Here is a 23,428-nt window from a genome sequence, read left to right as displayed (position 1 = left end):
CTGTTTGTGTTGTTTTTGCCGCGAGTGTTAACCGTCACTTTTACAAAGATTAATCTGTTTACAAGACAAAAATTTCATTTAACTAAATGTAAATTTGCTCACTTAGACTGTCATTGACCAAGCTGCTTTCTTCTCTGCTTTCATTTTTAGGCCGTGTGATCAGAGGAGAGAGGGAGTGAACAAACTGTGAGAAGAAAGAAGAAGAAGAAGAAAGGCAGTGACGTGAAATTCGGTGATGAGTATCCGCGGCAACAGGCACAATCTCAGCTAATGAGCTAGGAAGTTCATCAACAAACATTTTGTTAGTAAAAACAGTGTATCACCTCAGTGGGGGCGGAGCTCCTCTGAGAGGAACCAGAAAGAAGGGAGGGACCGAGTGAAGTGCACGGTCGCTCAGGTTGGCAAGATGGCGTCGCCGACAATGAAGCGGCAGGGCGGCCCGGGGCTGCTCAGAGCCTTCCTGGTGTTTCTGGGAGTTTCTGCGCTCTGTACTGTCGCATTAGCAACCCGGAAAGGAAATGCTTCCATGGATCATAGAGGCCACAAACACAGACATCCAGGTATGACAATCATTTGTCTTTGACATGTATAAAGCTGCAATTATTTATTTTCAATAATCATTGTGGGTCATTTTTTAAAGAAATAATATAAAATATATATTTTTCCAGCTTTTTAAATGTGAATATTTTCTGGGTTATTTAGTCCTCTATAACAATAGATTGATATAAAATATAAACTATTTATATTTGTGGATTGTTGTTCGGGAGAAAATAAGATATTTTAGACCAAACAGTTAACCAAGAACAAAAAAATTGTTAGCTGCATCTCTAAACATGCATTTACAATTCAATCACCTGGGAAACATGTTCATTTTCATCTCTTTCTTTTGTTTATACCTTCACTTGCATGGCAAAGACTTACTTAGTGCAATAAAGGCCTCCTTCAGAAACACACTGCAGCTCTTCAGTATAAACACAGGTTAAGTGTTTTGCAAAGACCCACCTTTAAAAAAAAAAGAAAGTGCTACTTGTTGAAGAGTGTGTCGTCCACATCACCTGCCCACATCTTCTCAGCTGGGATTTGAGCTGGTGACCCATCATTTTTTGAAAGTAGGCCTCTCAATTCACGAGTCCCTGCCTCCCACCCACTTTTGAATTCAGTTTATTGAATATTTTTTTATTGAACTGCAGTTACTGTGAATCCATTCATTCAACACAGAGTGACCGAAAAGAGCCCTCTCATTTTGCTTCTAGCCATTAAATAAATTGAGTAAAAGCCTGCAGGAAATGTGAAATTGCTTAACAGAATTTTTTTTTTTTATTGGTTTTAAGAGACGTGTTGATGTGTTTGTGCTTGTAGGTCACTTGTCGCTGCACAGACACAAACAAAGAGCGGGCAAGGAAGGACAGGTCCTCCACAGGTCCAAACGAGGTTGGGTCTGGAATCAGTTCTTCGTAATTGAGGAGTACACTGGACCTGACCCGGTTCTGGTGGGCAGGGTGAGTACAAGAAAGTCTTAAAATCTTCTCTTCTCTCGAGTCAAACTAGATCTAATTAGCGTAATTGTTTAAAATTTGACTTGCTTTTTAAATCGGTAGCCACGTTGACCCTGCGGTGACAGTCATGGCGGGGTTGTGTAAGGTGACAGGAAATGACTTGCTCCAATAGGACTTAGATGTGCTTTTTCCATTCATCAAGTGGAGAGAGAGAGAGAGAGAGAGAGAGAGAGAGAGAGCGAGCGAGAGATAGAGAAAGAGAGAGAGAGGTCATGTTCACATTCAAGGGTGAGGATGATTGGTGATGCTTCTCCACAACAACATCATCAGTCAAACCAAGCAGCAGCTGTCATAACAAACAACAAATGATGTTTACAATGCGTCATATTTCATAGTCTCGCGGTTGTAAAGGAAGAACAAGAGTTTAATTGAATGTTGAACATTCTTGAGTGTTTTGGATGACAGCGTTTTAAATCTCTTACTTATTAGTGTTTGCCTGTCTCACTCAGCACATCTACTAGCACGTCTATCCCGATCTTTCAGCTGCTTTAATTTGTAGACTCGAGGAGTAAAAGTCTCGCTCCGTCTTAGTTTTCCCATCTGGTTTGTCTCACTTTTTCCCTCACCTCATCTCACCTCACCACCTCTTCCTCTTTCTCAAATTCAGCTCCACTCAGACGTAGACTCAGGCACCGGCTACATCAAGTACATCTTGTCCGGCGAAGGTGCGGGAACGATCTTCGTTATCGATGACAAGACGGGCAACATCCACGCCACAAAAACCCTGGACCGCGAGGAGCAGGCCCAGTACACTTTAACGGCTCAGGCTGTGGACAGAGATACAAATAAGCCTCTGGAGCCACCATCGGAGTTCATAGTGAAAGTTCAGGACATCAATGATAATCCTCCTGAGTTTCTACACGGGCCATACTATGCCAGGGTGCCTGAGATGTCCAATGTCGGTGAGTAAAAGAACGGGTCCAGGAAAAGTGGGGAAGGTGGGGGGAAAAGTCTTAAATGTTCAAGGATAATGAGAAGGAAAGAAATGATAACAGTATATCTAAACAGAGGACTCAGTAGTAGTTACAAATGGACTCCAGCAAACTTTTAGAGCTACACAAATTAGTAGTAAAAAGGCAAAATATTCTCAAATGTGAATATTTGCTGCTTTTCTTTGACATACACATCTGATAATTATTCATATGCAGGCTTTGGACTGTTGGTCAAGCAAAAATAGGAAATTGAAGACATTTCCACAGGGTCCTAGAAACTGGGAATGCCATTTACAAAATGAATAGTTGATTAATCACAATTAGTAGATTATTGATTAATTGATGATGAAAAACATTGTTAGTTGCAGTCGTATTAACTTTTTAAAAAAATTAATTGATTTTAAAGCGTACCCCTGGTTATATCTGTAAAAAACAGAAAAACAGATGTGTTTTCTTTCTGCATATAATTCAATAAGTGATTCAGAAAAGATAATTTCATTCCTCCATCGTACATTGAGTGACGTTTGTTAATGAACTCACTGATGGAGTTCATCATCAGTGAGTTCATTGTCAGTCTTTTTCATACATTATTAATTATCAGTGAAATCTGAACACAGGAAGTGTGACCGACAGGAAGATAACAGACAGCTCCATTAGCAGATGCTTTCACCTCCTTGAAATACCTTTCTTATTGCACCTAAAAGGAAATAAAATGGGTTCAACGTTCCAGAAGGAAATATTTAACATCATACTGGCACAGGCAACAACTCCTACCATCTCCTTAGAGTCTCCTTACTTAGGGCCTGTGATCTTGATAGATTTTCTTTCCAGATTTTATGCGGTCTTGGAGAGTCTTCAACCCCTCAAGGCTGGCCTTAAATGAACCACACTGGCAGCGCTGCTGCCCGAAACTCTGAAAGCTGGAGAATTCCCTGCTTTGAATGGGCTGGACTTTCAAAGAAAGAACTTATCAAAGGACTTCTGAATGATTTCTGTTCAGGCTTTTTTTTTTTTTTCACTCATCCGCTTCTTAAAGCTGAAACCTGAATACAGAAGTCCAGCAGGGAGAGGCCACCGGTTGCCATCAGCCTCGAACCGCAGAAGTGGAATAGAAAGAAAAGCTGTAATTTGACTAACGAGGTCCAGGTTCCCTCATGGATGTCAGAATGAGAACACAGAGAGGAGGCAGTCACTTTCAAATTAACATTCCTGGTAATTTATCCTGTACACTTAAGGTAGCTGCCACATTGAGACCAGGGCTGAATGAAACTTGATTACAGTTATATACCCAGTGGATTTCCTATGGGGTAGGTCGATGGTGTTCACGTAGCGACTGGAAAATGTCCTAAAAGCATACTGAGTATTGAAAACAGATTAAGTAGTTAAAATAACAAGTAAACACTGTGTAATGATGTGGAGCAACCAATATCAGGCCCAGTCGATATCAGCCAGTTACATAGAAACAGCATAAGCAGTTTCAGATCTAACAGCTGCAGTTAAAACTACAGATGTAAACATGTTGATATTCATCTATTCAGATGAAAAAAGAAAAACTTGCACCACCTGCTAGAAATGAGCCAATTGCAATTACAGCTGCTTTTTTTTTGTTTTAACAGTGGCTGGTTTTCTGTGTTATTATGAGGTTTTGTGTTTTACATTTTTATTCCAAGCAAGTTTAGTTTAGTTTTTTGCTGGACACTAAGAATAGTTCATGCACATTTTTGAGTGTTATTATAGGTCATCTGTCCTCACTGTTCTGTTCTCTTGGTTACATCACAGGAAAGAGCAAGATTGTATTTGTCTAAAGAATAAAACAGGAGTACAGAAGCCAAGTGAGGGAAAAAAAACAGCAACTAGGCTGATTAAGATCTATCTTTGATGGTCTGATGGTTGAGTGAGTGAAAAAGATGTAGAAAGATTTAGAAAGAAAATTGAAGGATTCAAAAGTTAACAAGGTGGTGGTTTTCTACAGCCACAAGCTAGAATATGTTTTGATTAGAGTGAACGCTGTACTGTTATGTTTTTATTTTTAATATTTGCTGGTGAAGCCTTTTTAAAACTACTATAAATAGGAGAGATCTGCAGCTGCAAGTGTTGGGTGACATAAGCTGCTATTACTGGCTATAAGAGGTTACAGCATACTTACATCTGCAAGCTTTATACTTTCCTTATATTCCTATTGATGACGCTTAACACAATATGTGATTAAACATATATACAGTGAGACAGCATTGACTACGATTTAGAACAGACAAGGGGAGACGAATAACTGTGAGTTGACTTTAGTCTTTCTAACAGGTGGTGCAGGTTAAGAAAAAGTGATTTTGTGAATGTGTTAGTGACTAAGTTTGATGAGTTGTGCCACACCTGAAAAAGGACATTTTAAACACTTATGCAAACTTAACAGAATGTATTGCAGGCTTCTGCTAATTGAATCAATGTGCCCTATTTGCTCAGTTTACCTGTGTCAAGTTCAGTTAAGAGAAATTTGCTGGAAATAAATTGCTGTCGTGTAAAAACAGCACATCTTTAAAATATCAATGTTTTTGGGGAGGACTTAGATAAACTACCTTGTTTTGGAGCCTGACAGCCATGCATTTTTCAGATTATCCAATTGCTTTTGAAATGGTTTCATAAATCCAGGGGTTGCACAACTATGTCAACGCATGGAGGAAATGTAATGTTTTATTTAAAACGTGAAAAGATCCAAAATTGGAGAGTGGATGTCTTCACCCGACAATGATGAAATGTAGAGAAATAATAGCAGAGACCAGCCTCACAGGAGCAATTGAGCCGTAGTGTCTGAAAGGAGGGAGCGTGTTTTTCATTTCCTTTTCCCATCCAGACGGTGCACGCAGGTGAATTGGCACATGCTCCCTGACAAGCTTGTTTGTCAAACTATTCTTGAACCGAATCACTGAGGTGGAGTCATCTCCTGACTTGTCTGTCGTGTCTGTGTGCTTGTTCCGCAGGTACGTCAGTGATGCAGGTGACAGCTACAGATGCTGATGACCCCACCTACGGCAACAGTGCCAGACTGGTGTACAGCATACTGCAAGGACAACCGTATTTCTCTGTGGAGCCTCAGACAGGTGAGGTTCAAAAACAGAAGCCTGATCTCAGTCGAGAGACATCTGCAGCACAATCTAACACAGACTTACAACTTACAATAAGGCTGATGTTGTATCACAGAGGTATAGAAATCAAATGATTCTTCTGACACATGCAACCACACTAAACAACATCCTGTAAGTAGACAGTATAAAGTCAGATGTTCAGCTTGTGCCACTTTGTAGCCAGATGAATGCTGCATGTTACATAAACCTGCATAATCAGTGGTGCAAACTGTAAGATAGTTTTAGTTTTAACAACTTCGTCATAACAACGTGTCATGTTCATTTAGTTTCTCTGCAATTGACTCATTAAGTATTTCTTAAACTTCTCTCTTTGGATTTGCCTGCAGTTAGTAACTCAACTAGGTATGCATTGAGGAGAATGTTAATACAGTTAATAGAATTACTTCTCACATGTGATATTCACACATATTGAAACTGATACATTATTTATTAACCATCTTTAGTCAACTAATACATTTAGCTATGAATTTAGCTTAGAAACCTGCTTTTCAAATGTACACAAAAGGTAAAACAAGCTTTATTGTCATTCAAGACCATACACACACGAGGGGTGGACAGCAACATTATGTGCACTCAGCTCAATGTGCAAAATACAAACACAGCTAAAGCACGGAAAAAACAACATGCAGGCCTGACAGGATCCAGAGTGACCGCTGCTGCCACCATGTTAGATGGATTTTAATCCTAAAATTTCCAAATCATTATTATTAAATGTATTCAAATGTATGATTTAAGCAAGGTTGTATATCACAAAATTGTGGACCACAAGCCTGAACTGCAGTGTCCACATCAGCTAGCAGCACTTAACATGTCCTTGTGGGAGCTGCTTTCTAATAAGACCCTACTGAAAACCAGCTTCTTTCTGTCATATATTTTTTTACTTTCTACCACTCTTGATATAAAATGCGAAGAGCTCACTGCTGCAGGGATCATGTAACAGCACGACATTTTCACTGAAATTGGTGAGGAAAAGAAGGGAATGCTGTACGAAGAAAAAAAAAAGAAGTGTCCCTAGAGGACATTCAGACTGGTCTGTGCTGAGCCCAGGCCTAATATTTGGGTTTGCAATGAAAGAAGAAATTGGATGTAAGGATAGAGGTTAGGGCAGACACGGAGCTGAGTTGGGTCAGAGAGAGTGAAGAAGAAGAAGGACAGAAAGACAGAGGTTAGGGGACAGAAGGAAAGAGAGAGAAATTGGTGTAGAGAGAGTGAGTTTGTGGAAAGAGAGTGGTGGTTAGGGCATGGAGAGGGAGAGAGATTTGGGCAGAGTAAATCTGGCTAATCAAACCAGTGTTGGGTATTTGACTGGCTCAAATCCATAGCTCACATTTCTAATTGGTTTGGAGATTATCAGCTTTTCATGCTGTCACACACACACACACACACACACACACACATACACACACACATGCGGTTGGCATAAAATGACAGTAGAAAGCCCCAGACTCCCTGAAACTGCAGCTAGACATGTGGAGAAAGAAAGAGAGAGATGGAAAGAGAGCAGCGGGTGATGAATTAAACAGAAAGAAAAGATTACTGGGGCTTGAAATGGAGAAAAATAAGACTTCACACATGTTTAACTAGAGTTCTTATTTGTACGGATGATGAGTGATGATGTGCTTCATCCAAAAATGGGATATTTTGAAATAAACGGCATCTAAATATAAAATATTAACTTCAGAAGTACATATGGAAATACACACTTAGCCTATAGACATTTCTTCAAGACTGCATCAATGAAACAAATAAGTAAGATGTCATTTGAGCATTAATTCAATGTTAAATTTGTCCATCCAGGTATAATTCGTACGGCCTTGCCAAACATGGACCGCGAAGCGCGCCAGGAGTACGACGTCGTCATCCAGGCCAAAGACATGGGTGGTCACATGGGCGGGCTGTCGGGCACCACCGAGGTTAAAATCACCCTCACGGACGTCAACGATAACCCTCCGAAGTTCCCACAGAGTGAGTCTAATCACAGATCTATATGTGTGTGTGTGTGTGTGTGATTTTTGTGTGTGTGTGTCATTTCCTTTAAAAGGTGTGAAAGTGTCAAATCTTCCACATATACATAGTCTGTATTTACTCCCAGCACACACACTCACTTTTTGCATGTGTGCCTATTTGTGTGTGTGTAACCCAAAAACAGACTGCTAGCCAACAATATAGAAAAAAAAGAGGAAATCACTGTAGGAGGCACAAAAGATAACTTAAGAGATCAATTATTAAAGCTTCTTACTGGCTCCCTGCAGTGTTGTTAGGCGTATGTGCATCTGTGTGTCTTTGTGTGTGTGTGTGTGTGTGTGTGTGTGTGTGTGTGTGTGTGTGTGTGTGTGTGTGTGTGTGTGTGTGTGTGTGTGTGTGTGTATGTGGGTGCGTTTGTGTGCGTGTGTTAAAACCTCTCCCTGGGACATGTGTTGAATTACATGATTTGCTGAGCAATAAAAAAGTAGTGAGATATTTAGCCAGGATTTGTCAAAATCTGTAGATATGATGTTTAAGGAGGAAACGAGACAGAGAGGGACGCCACTTGAAGGCTTCTTTTTTTTTTGTATCAGCAGTTTAAAAAATGTTCAATTAGTATATATGAAAAGCAAATATGATGCTTTATCTTTCCGACTCTCACAACAATGCAATTAAGTAGGGCTGCAATGTTTTGCAACTACTTTTATAATTTAGTAATGATTTTGATAATGTGAAATTGGAAGAAAAAAAAACATTTAAAAAAGCTGATATTCTCTGGTTCAAGCTTCTTAAAGTTGATATTTTCTGGTTTCTATAATCACCTATAACAGTAAAGTGATTATCTTTGAGTTGTGCATTTTAGGTTGCATCTTGGGCTTTGGGCAGCCCTGTAATCAAGTAATCCAATAGTGCTTTTCTGATTGGATTCACAGAGGGATTTGTTTCTTCCCTCTGTTCGGTTGGCTGCCGTACATTTCGCTCAATGTCAACGTTTACTAAAAAATAAGGTGCCAAAAAATCTAAAATGTAGGAAGGAGAAAACTGAGGTTGTTTGTGACACCAATGTATAAAGTCTGTAGCTGCTCAGGTGAAATTTAGCTTCTCTGGTTCACCTGATAGAAACGCTAAACTTCAGCAGTGATTTGCACCACTGCAATATCCAGTCCACCTCTCTGTCCAGCACCCCTCCTTTCTTTGTATCTGCGTCTATCTTCTCTTCCCCCCTGTCTTTCCTGCTTAGACTTTCTTTTTTGCCTCTATGTGTTCTTTTTTTTCCTCCTCTCTCTCTCTTTTTTCTTTTTGTACTTCCTCACACCACCCCTCCAAACCCCCCACCACCCTCCTTTAGCTCTGTGCAGAGGGAGTCCTGGCAGGGATTCAGCAGAGTAGCTGCAGAATTGGATGGCGAGAAGAAGGGAGAGAAAAGAGGAGACGGGGGGCTCAGGATTTAGCCCGGGGAGAAGCTGAATAGGCGAGAAAAGGGAGAGACACGAGCAGAAGCAGTGAGGGAGGGAATGTAAAAAAAGACACAGAGATGCAAAGAAGGAGAGAACGAGACTGTCAAAACCATCACTCCTCTTCCTGTGTACTCCAACACGCAAACTGTGCATCAGTGTATTCCACTGCAGCTAAAATCTGCTTCTTCAGACCATCACAAAAAGGCATCTTGAGGAAATTTTGAGTCTTTATGAGCAACAGAGAACACGCTTGTTTACGTTCCATAACAAAATATTCACATTTATACACTGCCACGTGTTCATTAGTAAAAAGCATCAAGTTTGAACATGTTTGAACCATCTCAAATATTCTGTTAGTACACTGGGTACACAATGCACTTCTGCTACAAAGCCAAGATGGCGACTGTTGAGGGTGAGAAGTGTCCATACTTACACACTCAACTTTTTGACACTGGTTACTTACAGTGCACTGCATTTTTCAATACTTCTCAGTGTGAACGCACTTATGCACTCAAATTATTAAGTGTCAGTACAGAAGTTAGAGATTTGAGACACAGCACGAGTCGACAGGGCCTAAAATCGTGAAAGTTTGATGTATAGCAGTTGAGTTTGGTGGCAAATTCTCAACAATAGACATAGTATTTATATTGTATTTATTTATATTAAGTTGCATTTAAGGCAGTAGTTTTTTTAAGTAACTATCCATGAATGAAACAACTGTTAAGTGAAGAGGAACGGTCCCAAAGTTGCTGCTGTGGCACCCAATAGACTTCTAGTAGCTTATTCTAAAAATGTTTCTAACCCAACGTGGATTTAAAACATTTTTAGAATAACATCACTAGGACAAAAAGAAGAAGCAGACCAAACATTTTCAGTCTTAAGTGTTTACAAAGTGCCTCCTTGCATTACTTAAATGTCAGCTTTGCATCTCTGGCAGTTTACATCTGTGATACAAGACAGCACACCAAATAGCAATATGTTGTTGTGGTGAAGATCTTTGTTAAAATGAGGGGAAAGAAGTACAGACAGTACACACACCTGCAAGAAAAGTGTCCCAGATGGTGTGAATGAGGACAGTGATTACTTATTTAGTAGTTGGGCAGACTGAGGGAAACAGAGAGAGACAGAAATGGGAAATTGGATAAGTAAGAGTCGAGAAAGAAACAGAAGAGGCAGAAAAGAGACAAATGTATACAAAGAGAGAGAAAATAATGAAAGATATAAGTACATACAGAAAATGATATATGATAATCAGAGAGTGACTCCCTCTGATGTGCTACAGCAGCTTTTCTTTCTTTTCTCTCACTCCAAAGGCTTGATCTGTCTCTCCATTTCTCACTGACTTTCTGTCCTTGTAATTCTCTTCCTGTCTATTCATTATCAAGCATCAAATATCCACCACAGCACAGACAGAAGTAGGAACAGAAAAACAAATAACAAGCTATTGTTTTTTTTGTTTTTTGAACTCTGTCGGACTTTTATCTTTATTAGATTGACATGACAGAGATGGTTCTGTTAAATACTGTTAATATATGTCAGACAACGTTCTTCACAGCTAGCTGCCTCTGATTCTTGTTTAAACGTGAACGAAGCAAAACATAATAAAAAGCCATTTGAAGCTGTGAAAGATAATATTTTTCGTTGATATCTGCCGGCTTCTATTTGCATATATCAATTACCTGCAGTGTCTTTTAGGTTTGCTATTACAGAACTGTCTCTTCTCATCACCAAAAAAACATTAAAAAACAAAGAAACTGGGATCTATCAATAAAATACCCTGACTTGACTTAACCTGAAAAGATGATTACCATTCGGAGGCTGTTTCTGTGTCACTGCAGGGATGTTAAATCCATCCTCAAAATTTGAGTTGAAGTTCTTCTCCCAGTGTTACAAATGAAGTTGAAACTTAGTGACTGAGAAAACACATAGTGTATCAGTGGTCCACCAAAAAAATAGTCATAAGAATGAACTATATAGAACTTTAGCTATTTTAATGATATCATGTCAATTTTGTGTTGAAAAGAAACGTTATGTCTTCATATAGTACCTCATTTTATGTGTAATTTACATGTTCTCCATGCTTAATAACATTGTTATTATGTTCTGGGCCACATAACTTTACTACTGTTACTCTTAAATTATACTTTTCATATCTGCATAGTCATGTGGGGTCTGCTTAATGTAAATTTTGCCATCACATGCCTACAAGGATCCCTACAGATGTCTTAGAGCCAAAAATATATCCGCTGTTCAAAACTGCATTTTCTAAAATGATGGTAAAATCACCAAAGCAGTGATAGTAATGTTAAGTGTTTCAACTTTTAACAGCTTTGAAGTTACTACGAAAATAAGCTCCCAATGTTCCTCAAGTATGTTTTTTTTTTGTTTTTTTGTGATCAAAAAACACAAGTTTCAACATAAATTTATTTAAAGAATATGCTAACCGCAAGTCCACACCCACCACAGTAAATAACACACACCACAGAGATATATCAGCTCTATGCATTAATAAACAACTCTCCAGACAATCACTCCAACTAATTGTCATTTAAATAAGTTACAGGTTAACAGGTTATAGATGTGTTTTAATAAACTGTTAACTGCTAAAAATGACGCATCACTCCTAAAACTCTGCCTACCAAGTTTAGTTGCCGATAAATTCCCCACATTTAATATAAAAACACATTTGCAGTATTATCATGTGAGTAGTGACACATTACAAAGTAATACATGATCACCATTATTAATTTTCCTAAAGCAGAATAATATAATGTATTATTCTTCTAATTTCAGTCCTCACTTTAAAATTACTTATCTGAGTGAAAACAAATAGCACAATCATTCATGTTGGAGTTTAATGAAAACACTTTCTCATTCACTTTCTTAAATAAACCGCTGTTTTTACAAAGTATGGCTGATTCATTCAGTTATTACTTGTTTTTTTTAGCCTCACTGAAACTCACATTTACTTCCACTGTGGTCCCTGCACATAAACGTACATTTCCTGTATGTGCTGTGCTTGATTTTAGCCCACTGCCAGGTGTGCCGGGCTGCCTGTGTGTTCTGTCATACAATGTTTAACTCAGCTGCCGGAAGCCATGGAAGTTAAGCTACTTAGGAAAAGCAAGAATGGAACGACAGGAGAAGAGAGGGAGGGAAAGGGGCAGAGGGAGGGCAGGGATGAAATGAGCTTTTTAGCCAGAATAGGCATGCAGGGGAGAGAGAGGAGGAGGAGGAAGAGGAGGAAGAGAGGAAAGATAGCTGTGAGAGAAATAGGGCGGGGAGGAGGGAGGAAGAGGATGGATGGAGAGATTTGGAAGGATATTCTGGAAAGGGGAAGGAGCAATTGAGAGTATGGCGAGGAGTTTAAAATGCAGGGACAGAGATGAAGAAGGAGGGATTTGGTGAGGATCGATACAGATGTGGCAGACAAAAGTGGAGGTTCTGGGTGGTGACAGGAGGGACCTAGGACGGATGGATCAAACCGCTCCTCTTTTTCCTCTCGCATCTGTCTTGAAGCCACGTGATAAAATGAATTTCATGACTCACGGGATTGCTAGACCTGGACACGAAGGATAAACATGCTAACAGAGTACAAGCCATAAAATGATGAGTGCTACTCAAAGCCTAGAACCAGAGTAGGAGGAGGAGGAGGAGGAAGGGGATTGGGAAAAGAGTGGAAATAGGATGAAAGACAGAGGTGAGACAGCGAGGAGGAGGAGAAGGGAGAAGTATTTAATCATAAAATGAGCAAAGACAGAACACAGATGAGATTAAATGAGCAAAGATTTGAAGAGGAGTGAGGTGATAGGCAGAAAGTACACGAGAGACGCGAAAGGGAGAAAGGATAAAAGAGGAGAGCGAGAAGACATATGGTCCTACTGCTCTCATTCTGCAAGCCAGGTGTCTACTCCCTCAGACACACACATACACACAAACCTGACACTATAGGGGATATTAATATCCTTTAGGCCATATGAGACAGATGGTATAGTTCATATTAATCCCTCTCTGCCCTCCAAAACTGACCCTGCCTCAGATAGTAAACACAGTGGCAGCCGGCCAGGAATTCTCTAAAGACTCTTCGAGAGTGTTGAATACCAAACCGACGCAACCATACGTCGACTCCTAACATCACCATATTTTATTTTTATGTTTTTAGGTGTGTATACCATGTCTGTGTCAGAGGATAAAGTGCCAGGAGAGGAGGTGGGTCGCCTTAAGGCCAAAGACCCTGACCTTGGAGACAACGGGATGGTCAACTACCGCTTAATAGACGGAGATGGATTGCCCATGTTCGAAATATCAACTGACTTCGAGACCAAGGAGGCCGTTATTAAACTAAAGAAGGTAAGAAAGAGATGTGGCTCAGAACTTAAACCTGCCTTAGTTATTTTTCTTCTCTTTTTTGGGCCACTTGGGGGCAGCGCAAACAAGTTAACTTGATATGTTGAAGCTGCTAGCAAACAGTTGCTTATTAACAAATCATTATAATTCATTTGGAGTCGTGTTTCTGTCCACCTGGTGAATTCACTCTCTTTTCGCTCTGTGTTTGGTCTCTACCAACTCCTGAGGGAAATATCTGGCTCTTTAAGCTGCTGAACTCTCTACTATGTTCACCAGTTAGTCTACAGCTAACTGTGTCTGTTTGCTAGCGCTTAGCAAGTAGCATACAGTGGATTTTTAGAGCTTTGCTGCAGCCAAAAACTTACCTATGAGAGTGCTGACAGTGAACCAAAACTATGAAGCTCTGTAAAGCTGAGGGGAGGTACAGACTCGCTGATAATTCCGTGTAGGTTCATCACTACGAGCCACAACCAACACATTACACACTTTCACTTGATACTGTTGTCATGAAAAATATTGATTATAGCAGCTTTAAGGAGAGGATAGTAGTAAGGATGGATTTGGGATGACAGGACAGATATAGTGAATGCTAGTAGAAGTTGCTTGAATACATTAGCAGTCGTAATAGTGCACAATGTCCTTAATAATAAGAAATCCACAATGGAGAGGGAGAAAGCAACAATAGAGATGTTGGTTATTGTTCCTGTGGTCATAAAAGTGCAGAACATTTGATCGATTTGAAGCACTTTCTGGTGAAAAATGTTGGTCTTAAGTACTGTTAGCTGATAGCAGCTGATTTAACAGCTACAGCACTTGTAGAGGGAAAAAAGTGTACATCATCATCCACTTTTTCATTTTATCAGCACCGAAATGTAGTCGAGACTGCACTTTTCCTTTAGACCAAGCAGTTCAGAGTGTGAGCCTCAGCCAGCCCGCATTTAGGTCTGTGTCCATATTTCTGTGTTAATGTAATGTGTTCGGAAAGAAAGCGAGAAAGAAAGAACGGAGTAAAGAAAGGGGGGGATGGCAAAAGACAGATATATGGAGCAGTAAGGTGGGTGGAAGTTATGTTGTGTGTGTGAGAGTGCATTAACTTCCATGCTTCCTGAGGCCAGAGAGCTCATCTTCTGCACTGTGACTGTAACCCACCATCACACACACACACACACACACACACACACACACACACACACACACACACACACACACACACACACACACACACACACACACACACACACACACACACACACACACACACACACACACACACACACACACACACACACACACAATAACTATAGCTTTCAGTGATGCAGCTCAGCACACACAATTACTTTTTCTTACTCTTTCTCCATCTCTTTCTTTCTCCATCTCTTTCTTTCTCCATCTCTTTCTTTCTCCATCTCTTTAATACACACACATACCAGACACATAGTCAGTCTATTCATTTCTATTTACCTTATTATCGTACATCAAATCGTTATGGAACTGATTGAATATCATGACACTTCTTTGCCAGATGATAAAAAAATAACATTATGGTATGATGCTTCTATTGGTTTTACATATCTTCTTTTCTTTTTCTTTTCTTTTGTGTATGCTTATGCTTGCTTGTGTGTTTTTGTCAATATACTGTTTGTGTTTGCATTGTTTGTTTGTTTTGTTTTGTTTTGTTAATACGCCTTTTAGGCCTACTCCCCTTCCTGTGCTGTAATTACTCTTTTCTATTGAATACATTTGTATCCTCATTACTGGACAAATAAACTAAAATAAAACTAAACTAAATAAAATATGTTAGGAGGAAATGAGATTCAAATGTACTCCAAAGCTGGTGGGTTTTTTTCCCTGTCTTTTGGTTCGTGTCTAAGACATTTGAAAGAGGATATTTTGTAAGACAATTTGAGGTTAATCTAACTTTAAATTTAATCAAAAGCCCACAAAATACCACCTGAGCCCACATGTTATACGGTATGAAAGATGACCAAGTGGAAATAACTGCAACTCCTTATTTGGTGAAAGAAAGTAACTCTTGGCATTCAAATATGTAATTACGTGCATGAAAATATGTAGTATTCGTGGCAAGTTACATTGCCAGTCCAGACAGCAATGACGTTGCTCAAAAGAGGAGCCAGACTGACAAACCCACAGCTCGTTTTTACTGATGCTGTGGGAAAATCTCTGTCTGAATCAATCGATACCAGTCTGTTTCTTGCTTTTTTCTCACAGCCGTCTGCATGAGCGATTCCTCTGCTGCAGCTCAGCGCTGCAACATGGCATTAAGACTGCCAGGGTTAGGGGCTCTCTTCCCACTAGCATCACCAGGGCTGAGCAGGGAAATGATTTTAATGAATAGCGCTCCCTCTCCTCTATCAGCAACACCAATTTGTTTGCCCTGGAGCAAAGCGTGTTAACCCCTCCGTTCAGGCATCAGTCAACAATAGCAAAATATGTGGTTGTACTGGCCAGCTCTAAGGTGGGACATTTGTAAATGGACCAGAAGTACAGATAATCCTATGAATAAAATGTAACAAAAAACAATGGGATCAGTTAAAAATTCAACTCAAAGAAGCTGTTAAAATATTCCAACTAAATGTGTTGATGAGCAAAAGAGGAAAGCCCAGTTAGAGTAATGAGAGCAGCTGATGACACTCAAGTGGGACACTGCTTATATATGTGTGCACATATGTGTGTGTCAGTGTGTGTCAGTGTGTGTCAGTGTGTGTATGACTGTAACTCAGCCAAATGCAGAAATATGTGCTTGAGCAGTATTGAATGTGTGTGTAAACATCTTCTGCTCAACTTAGTCAAACTGAAACTGGACAGAGCCAGTGACCTCACTGCACAAACAGGCTGACACACACACACACACACTTATATGCAGCTGAATGAATTTGACTGTTTGAAATCAAGTCAACCTAAACGTTTCTAATTACAGTCCAAAGCTCAAAACATGCAATCATGACTTAAAGTCTTGTGATTTGCCGATATGTCAGCACCACAATAGAACAACTGAGGCCACATTCTCATTACTGGCCTTAAAGTCCCTGTGAAAGTTAAGGAAGTTAGCGTCTTTAGCTTCGGCGCTGTGACGTATTTACAAGTGAAACGGAATATTTGAGCGGTGCACAGTTACAAGAGGGATTTAAATCAAATCTTTCGCATTTTATTGGGCCTCGCTTAAAGTGAGCAGGGCTTAAAGTTAAGAGCAATACGGAGCTGCAGAAAGAAACAGAGCTATAGATGACTGCTGGCTCCACACATACACACAAACACACACACACACACACCTCTTCCCCTGTTGTTGATCAGGAAGATATCCAAACACACATCTCACTCTATCTCTCTCCATATTGCTCTGTTAGCTACTTAGACCCACAGACGGTGGAGTGAAGGTTTTATATGACCGGTGTGGTTAGCTTCTCGCCCAAAGTCACATTTGAATGATGAACTTTTGTAAACGCCCTTGAGTGCAGGATGAGTCATCAAACATTTGAAAGTGCTTTAACAGGAAGAGAAAAGGCATGTAGAAATACTCTTATTCTGATTTTTGACATATAACAAGAGATAAATGAACACACAATCACATAACTAGAGATCAGATAAGAATCAGATCTAGGACCACATATGCAAGTGACCCAGATCTGATATGAAAAAAAAAAAATCTGATTGTGGTTTGTCGACACTTTTATGAAGAAAAAAATCAAATCTGAGTCATTTGGGGGCAAAATATTTGGATTTGGGCCACTTCAGCATGTATTGTGAATGTAGCCTAATTAACAAACTCAACCAACTATTCAGTACTACTTCAGTTAACAGCTTGCTTATATTTTTAACTTGAAGTAATTTGATGTTTTTTTTATCGTGCGTGTACATGCCATTGACTGACACCAGGAGCTATCACACAACAATCCTTCATCACGGATCCCTGTGTCTCTTGGAATAACAGCTTAATAGCCTGCGGCTGATTTGAAGTGTGTGTGTGTGTGCGTGTGTGTGCATGTGTGTGTATGTGCGAGAGAGAGAGCAGAAAATAAGAGCCGCTCGCACCATGCAACCTACTTGTACTATTCTCAATCTGATTATTGCATCTCAACTCGTGTGTGTATGTGTATGTGTATGTGTATGTGTGTGTGTGTGTGTTACTGAGTGTGTGTGATTATTGTGTTTTGATTCCTCTCAGGGGAAATCATCACCTTTTGCACCCTGAAGGCAGTGTCACGCAAAATTAAAGGCCAAACACACACTACATATGCACACATGCACACACACACACACACACACACACACACACACACACACACACACGAACATGTGTACAGGCTCAAACCTAAACACACTTTCAAATCAGCATCAGGAGTAGCCTTCACTAATCTCTATTCTCCAACTCTCCTCACAAACACAAACACACACACGCACACACACGGGATGAGCTTTAATCAGCTATTCTCTTTCAACTGTGTCCTGACGAAAGCAGTCCACGGAATATTAAGGAGCTGCGTGTAAGTGTGTGAGTGTGTGTGAGTGTATGTATTAGGAGCACAGGGGGGTGCAGGCATTATTGTGAATATTATTATCTCACACTGATTACAGAGGGAGGGAATGAAGAGAAAGAAAGAGGGAGAGAGAGAGTAAGAGGGCCAAAGGAGACAGAGAGAGAGAGAGAGAGAGAGAGAGAGATTCAGTGACAGAGGGAGTGTGACGAAAGAGGGAAAATGAAAGAACTGGGTCACATCCATCCTATTAGCTCTGTACCTGTCATCAACATGTTAAACACCTACACAGACACCAGATTCAGATGTTGCTGCGACTGAATGAGAGGAATAATCCATTGAGAGGAATCATGACTCCAGTATTGAGTCATTTGGCAGCCGTGTTGCATGAACACAGCTTTAAATCTGATAGATTAAAGAGCATCGCCAGCTGTTTTTAGAGGAGTTACCTGCAGATGAAGAGGACTGGCCAACATGATGGATAAATGATGGCAAAAGGAAATAATAATATCCTTGCCTCCACCTTGGTCTTTACCTCCATGTTGGTTTAATATTGATAGGAGTGTCTTATCATGCTAAATATTGTCAATCAGCAGCTTCCATTCATAATATATGTGGGTTTGGTGAGCTTCTGGATCACTGGTTACCGCTGATAAACTCATTCATTTATAGAAGCTTCACTCTGCTGCTTTTATAACACTTTACACAAGGCTTATGAGTCCTCTCTCCTCCCTTTGGGATTTCATTAAGCAATGGTAGCCTGGAGATGAAAAAGATCAAGTGTGCTCCTGGGACTCTGCCAGTTCAACATTCCCACACCAGCTGGAAAAAGAAAAAAAAGAAAAAAATAAGTGAAACTTGTCATTATCTGGGTTTATAATACAGCAGCGATACCAAAAAGAGTGTTATTTACTGTGATTATGGCTACGACGGAGCTGTGGATCAGCCAGAGTCGCAGCCAAGCGCTGCTGGCAATGCTATAGTCCTCATAATCGTGGCAAGGAGCGTCTCTTGGGTATTATGGCTTTTATAAAAATGACTGCCGACACATTTGTTGACTTAAAAGTTTCCCCTGCAGTAGCATATGCTGAGTACATAAGAATAGAAGTCAGGAGAAGGAGGAAGAGTCATAAAACACCCACCAGTGAGCGAGACTGTCTAGCTGAGGGTCATCACTTTGTAATTGCTCTGCCACTTTTTTTATATATTGAATGAAAATGCGATGAGTGGAAAGCGTGTGATGTTTTCTATTGTGGCATTGACGAGCATACCTTAAAAAACAAACAAACAAAAAGAACAACACAATTCAATAGCAAGACTGTGATGAGTCAAGAGGTTTTCTCTCAATATAGAGTAAGTGAATTGAAGCTCAGTTGAATAGGAGTAAATTGGATCTCAGAGTTTTACACTAGCCAGCCTGCGATATTGAAAACCCATGCTAACGAATTTAAATGATAATGAATTCCTAATTTACCTATTTCAATTGCTAAGGTGTAGAAATGAAACACCCTACAGGAAAAAGCTGTCAGCAGTTCCTGTGGTCTTAGACTTACATTTCTTCCCCCACCTTGTGATTCTCATGGAGCCCTAAACCCTCCAAACCTAATCCTAAAATCAGACTAGTATTGTTTTCATCTCATAGTGAACAGAAATAACCAAATGTTTCATTTTTGTACTAAAAAATAATCATATCATGTAACATGCAATACATACTACCCAGAGGTAAAAGTCAGTATTTGGGTTACTCTCTGGTTTTGTAGGTCTGTCATAGAGGTGGTGCTGCAGCTGTCAACACAAGTGATAGTGCCTGTTTTTAATTCATGTAGCAACAGCTCCCCCTACCAGAAGACAAGGGTACAGCAATGGTCACTCACTGTATTTTACAAGGCTGTGACAACTTCTGCAGTGGACATATAGCTTTTTCCCCCCAGCATGCAAATATTAAAAAATAATACACCATTTAAATGCATCAGTTTAAATTTGAAGATACTGATCACATGACTTGTCCCCTCTCCCTCTCTCTCTCTCTTTCTCTGTCTGTCCTTCCCAGCCGGTTGACTTTGAGACTAAAAAATCGTACAGTTTGAAGGTGGAGGGATCCAACCCTCATCTTGACCCTCAATTCCTCGCTTGGGGGCCTTATAAAGATGAAGCCACAATAAAGGTATGTATATGTGTCGATGTATTCTTAGATTTGTGAATGTGAGTGTTTCTAGCATCAGAAACTGAGCTTTTGTGTTATTTTGTGCGACTACATAAATATTGGAAGAGCCCTTTAACAATTATTTGTGTGTGTGTGTGTGTGTGTTTATAGATATCAGTGGAGGATGCAGATGAGCCTCCTGTGTTCATAGCTCCCAGTTACACTTTTGAGGTAGAGGAGAACGCGCCCGAAGGCACCCTGGTGGGACGGGTCCACGCCAAGGACACTGATCTCGCTAACAACCCCGTCAGGTAACACAGAGACACACGTGATGTACACACTCACACAAACACATTCACTCAGGCAGGCTTGTACTGAGGCTTTACACTAACATTTTCATGGTACATCCCCAAAGAATAGACAAAAAAACCTCTTTTTAAACAGTGTTCCTTCAGCTACACTGAACAAACAATATGACTTAGACAAGCGTGGCTTTATACTCATATGTTTTTTTATGCAGAAACACAGATTACATAGAAATACATTTTCAACAGAAAGGGATGCACAATAGGATTACAAAAGCATAGCCGACAACATGTTATTAAAAAAATCACATAAATTGGTTCTTTCAACATAGTTTAAGGATTTGTGATGGAGAGCTGGTTAACCGAGAGTCATTTACTGAAGCTCCATCGAGGAAAACAGACAAACAGTACAAATAAAACACTGCAGTCTTTAAACCCTTCACCAAATCCTCACCCTTACTACCTCCAGATATGGTTATGCTTCACACATATATGCCTCTATTGGCTACTGAACTATAAAGAAGACACTATGCTGATTAACATCAACTGAAGTCACACATCACTCGTTATGTAAGAGGAGACCAATGTGACCGTCTGCACAAAGCACAGCATATCTCCACCTGACCTCGGTTACCACAGGATACAGCCAGCTTTATCGAGACAACTCCTTAACCCAAGCTGACAGAGAGATGAACCGTTCTGAAAGAGACAGGTCATGACCTACTGCTCCCAGTATAGAAAATGCCCAGAGAATGACCCGGAGAATACAAATATTTCCCCCAACAGACATGCCTTACCGAATTATATTCACTTTAATCCAACTGAAAGCTCAACATATCCCTCCATCGTGCACCTTCAGCTTTTTTACTCAGAAAATAGTGAAAAAATAAATCTCTTGATCCTAATGTGTTATAGCACTGTGATGCATGTGTGTTAATTCTCTGTACAGGTACATGATTCCTCGGTACACCGACGTTGAGCAGTTCTTCAGCGTAAACGCGGAAGACGGCATGATTACCACGACGAGACCGCTGGACAGAGAAGCACAGGCCTGGCATAATATATCTGTGTCGGCTACAGAGATAGGTAGGTTTGCAGACTCGTACAAACCAGACACACACACACACACACACACACACATCCAAATCTAGAAACATTTGGAGAGAACTGGGATTGAATATGTGTGTGCTGAGTCTATCTCATCAAACATAGGCTATAAACACACACACACACGCTTCAAATCACCATCATGGTACGAGCTGGGAAAATATTGGGGATGTGAATCATTACTGTTATGTCTCCACACTCAAACCTATTACGTTTGAATGTGAAGTGACACGACGGCTATGAGGCTGTCAATGCTAATTTACTGATATTTTCAGATATTTCAGGAGAGCAGTTAGTTAAAAAGCCACAGTCTGCCTGTTTTTTTCTTTTCCATCTTGGCTGCTGAGTGATTCGTGCTACTGAAATTAAATTAAATATATATTCTGATGTAGGAAAGAGAGACAAAGTCAAAGATGAACAAACAGATGGAAAAATCCCAGATAGCCACCAGGCTGTACATTTGCTGGCATCCAAAACCCAACCTGTCATTCTGTGGTGCTGGATACACTCCATGACATCTTATGTACAGACTCTAAGTGAATTCAAGCTGCTGCCTTTCATTTTTTTTCCCCTCCGGGTGAAACCAAAGTCAGCATTTTTGCTGTGAATGTCAGTAAAGAACTGCCTAAACCTTAGTAAATTAATTATATGCTCGGTTTTAGCCATTGGCTTTCTGCAGACTGATATAGAGAAGACGCTTAGTGGTATAATTTTGCATGTGTCCAGCTCTTATCCTGGTTAATGTTCAGTGTTCATGTGCATGGCTGCGTGGCATATGGTGTAGCTTTCATGTGATGTTTATTGACAGAAATACAAGTTTAGTAAGTTTAGCTGTAAGTTAAACTTATTTTCTTTTTTTTTTTAAAAACATAATATTTTTAAATCTGACTTAAGTACAAACAACTGTTTGGGCACCACAGATATTTCCACTTTTCATAGATTTGAAGAGTTGACTTTAACTGTTTATTACTGAGTAAGTGAGTCAGTTAGAGCACAGAAGACCTGCAAAAGTAAAAAAAAAAGTTGAAGCAGAACTAAATCTTTTTAACTATATCTCAACCACAAACACTCTTGCTAGCTATGGCAAGAAAGACAGGGAGAGAAAAGGGGAATACCAGTCGACCCACAGACCCTCTGGAACCCCACAAAGCCTCCAGCCAGCGAGCCACAGTGGCCCCACCCTGGTATTCTGTGGTTGGTGCTCAAACTAGCCGAGCGCCACGTGGTTTCCCTGTGGCATGCTAGACGCCAGACAGCCAGATGGAAACGGGCTCGCCGCCCACAAAGCTAGGACTATTGCAGGCTATGCTAACCGCTAACGGACTCTGGGAAGCTAAATACATGCCTCGTAATGACAGGGTAGTGGAAAAATCATACTGACTAGAATTGCAAATATGTAAGGCAGAGAGAGCAGTGAAAAAAATTATGTTTAGTTTTTTTTTTAATTAGTTAGTGCTCTTTTTTTAACGGATGAATGGATAGAAAAATAAACTGTTATCTCTTAGTCTTTCTTAGTTGATATTCTGAATGAATCAGACTCTCTCAGAGTTCATGTTTGCTGCATATGCGTTTCTGCTTTGGCTGTTTAAACATCACTCTGTGTGCTTCACACCATTTTCTTCTTCAATTTATCTCCAGCGAGCATAACTTGACATTTGTCACTTTTGTACATCAAAATGGTTTCAGTGAAAAAGCGTGGGAGCAAGCTAACTAAGTGGCAGACTGCCTGACTGAATATTTTGATGTCTTTCACCATCGTGTCTGTAATTTTTACAAATCATAAATAACAAATAGCTGGGTGAGTGGCTGACTGATTGACAGGCAAGCTTGCTGGAAAATATTCACAGTTACCAGCTTTGTGGTCAACCAGTGTTAAACATAAATTAGAATGCAAAACACACAAGCACAACACAAATGGCATCCTCTCTTTTTATAATTTGACTCTGGTTTGAAATCCTGTATGCAGCACAATGCTAATGATTTTGC

The 23,428-nt window shown here is 40.1% G+C and overlaps 1 protein-coding gene across 1 annotated transcript in view; it reads left to right on the top strand.

Annotated features, from left to right (window-relative positions):
* The first annotated feature begins 345 nt into the window (after positions 1-345).
* Positions 346-23,428, top strand: part of cdh11 (cadherin 11, type 2, OB-cadherin (osteoblast)) — a 28,972-nt gene continuing 5,889 nt past the window's right edge. The window contains exons 1-9 of the mRNA XM_062429869.1: positions 346-560; positions 1,360-1,499; positions 2,164-2,458; positions 5,461-5,580; positions 7,423-7,590; positions 13,210-13,397; positions 19,938-20,051; positions 20,202-20,341; positions 21,285-21,421. Of these exons, the coding sequence (XP_062285853.1) occupies positions 407-560; positions 1,360-1,499; positions 2,164-2,458; positions 5,461-5,580; positions 7,423-7,590; positions 13,210-13,397; positions 19,938-20,051; positions 20,202-20,341; positions 21,285-21,421 (1,456 nt within the window). The 5' untranslated portion in view covers positions 346-406. The remainder of the gene's footprint in view (positions 561-1,359; positions 1,500-2,163; positions 2,459-5,460; positions 5,581-7,422; positions 7,591-13,209; positions 13,398-19,937; positions 20,052-20,201; positions 20,342-21,284; positions 21,422-23,428) is intronic.

Source organism: Scomber scombrus, chromosome 12, assembly GCF_963691925.1.
Source record: "Scomber scombrus chromosome 12, fScoSco1.1, whole genome shotgun sequence".
Lineage (NCBI taxonomy): Eukaryota > Metazoa > Chordata > Actinopteri > Scombriformes > Scombridae > Scomber > Scomber scombrus.
This window is presented reverse-complemented; position numbering and strand designations above follow the sequence as displayed.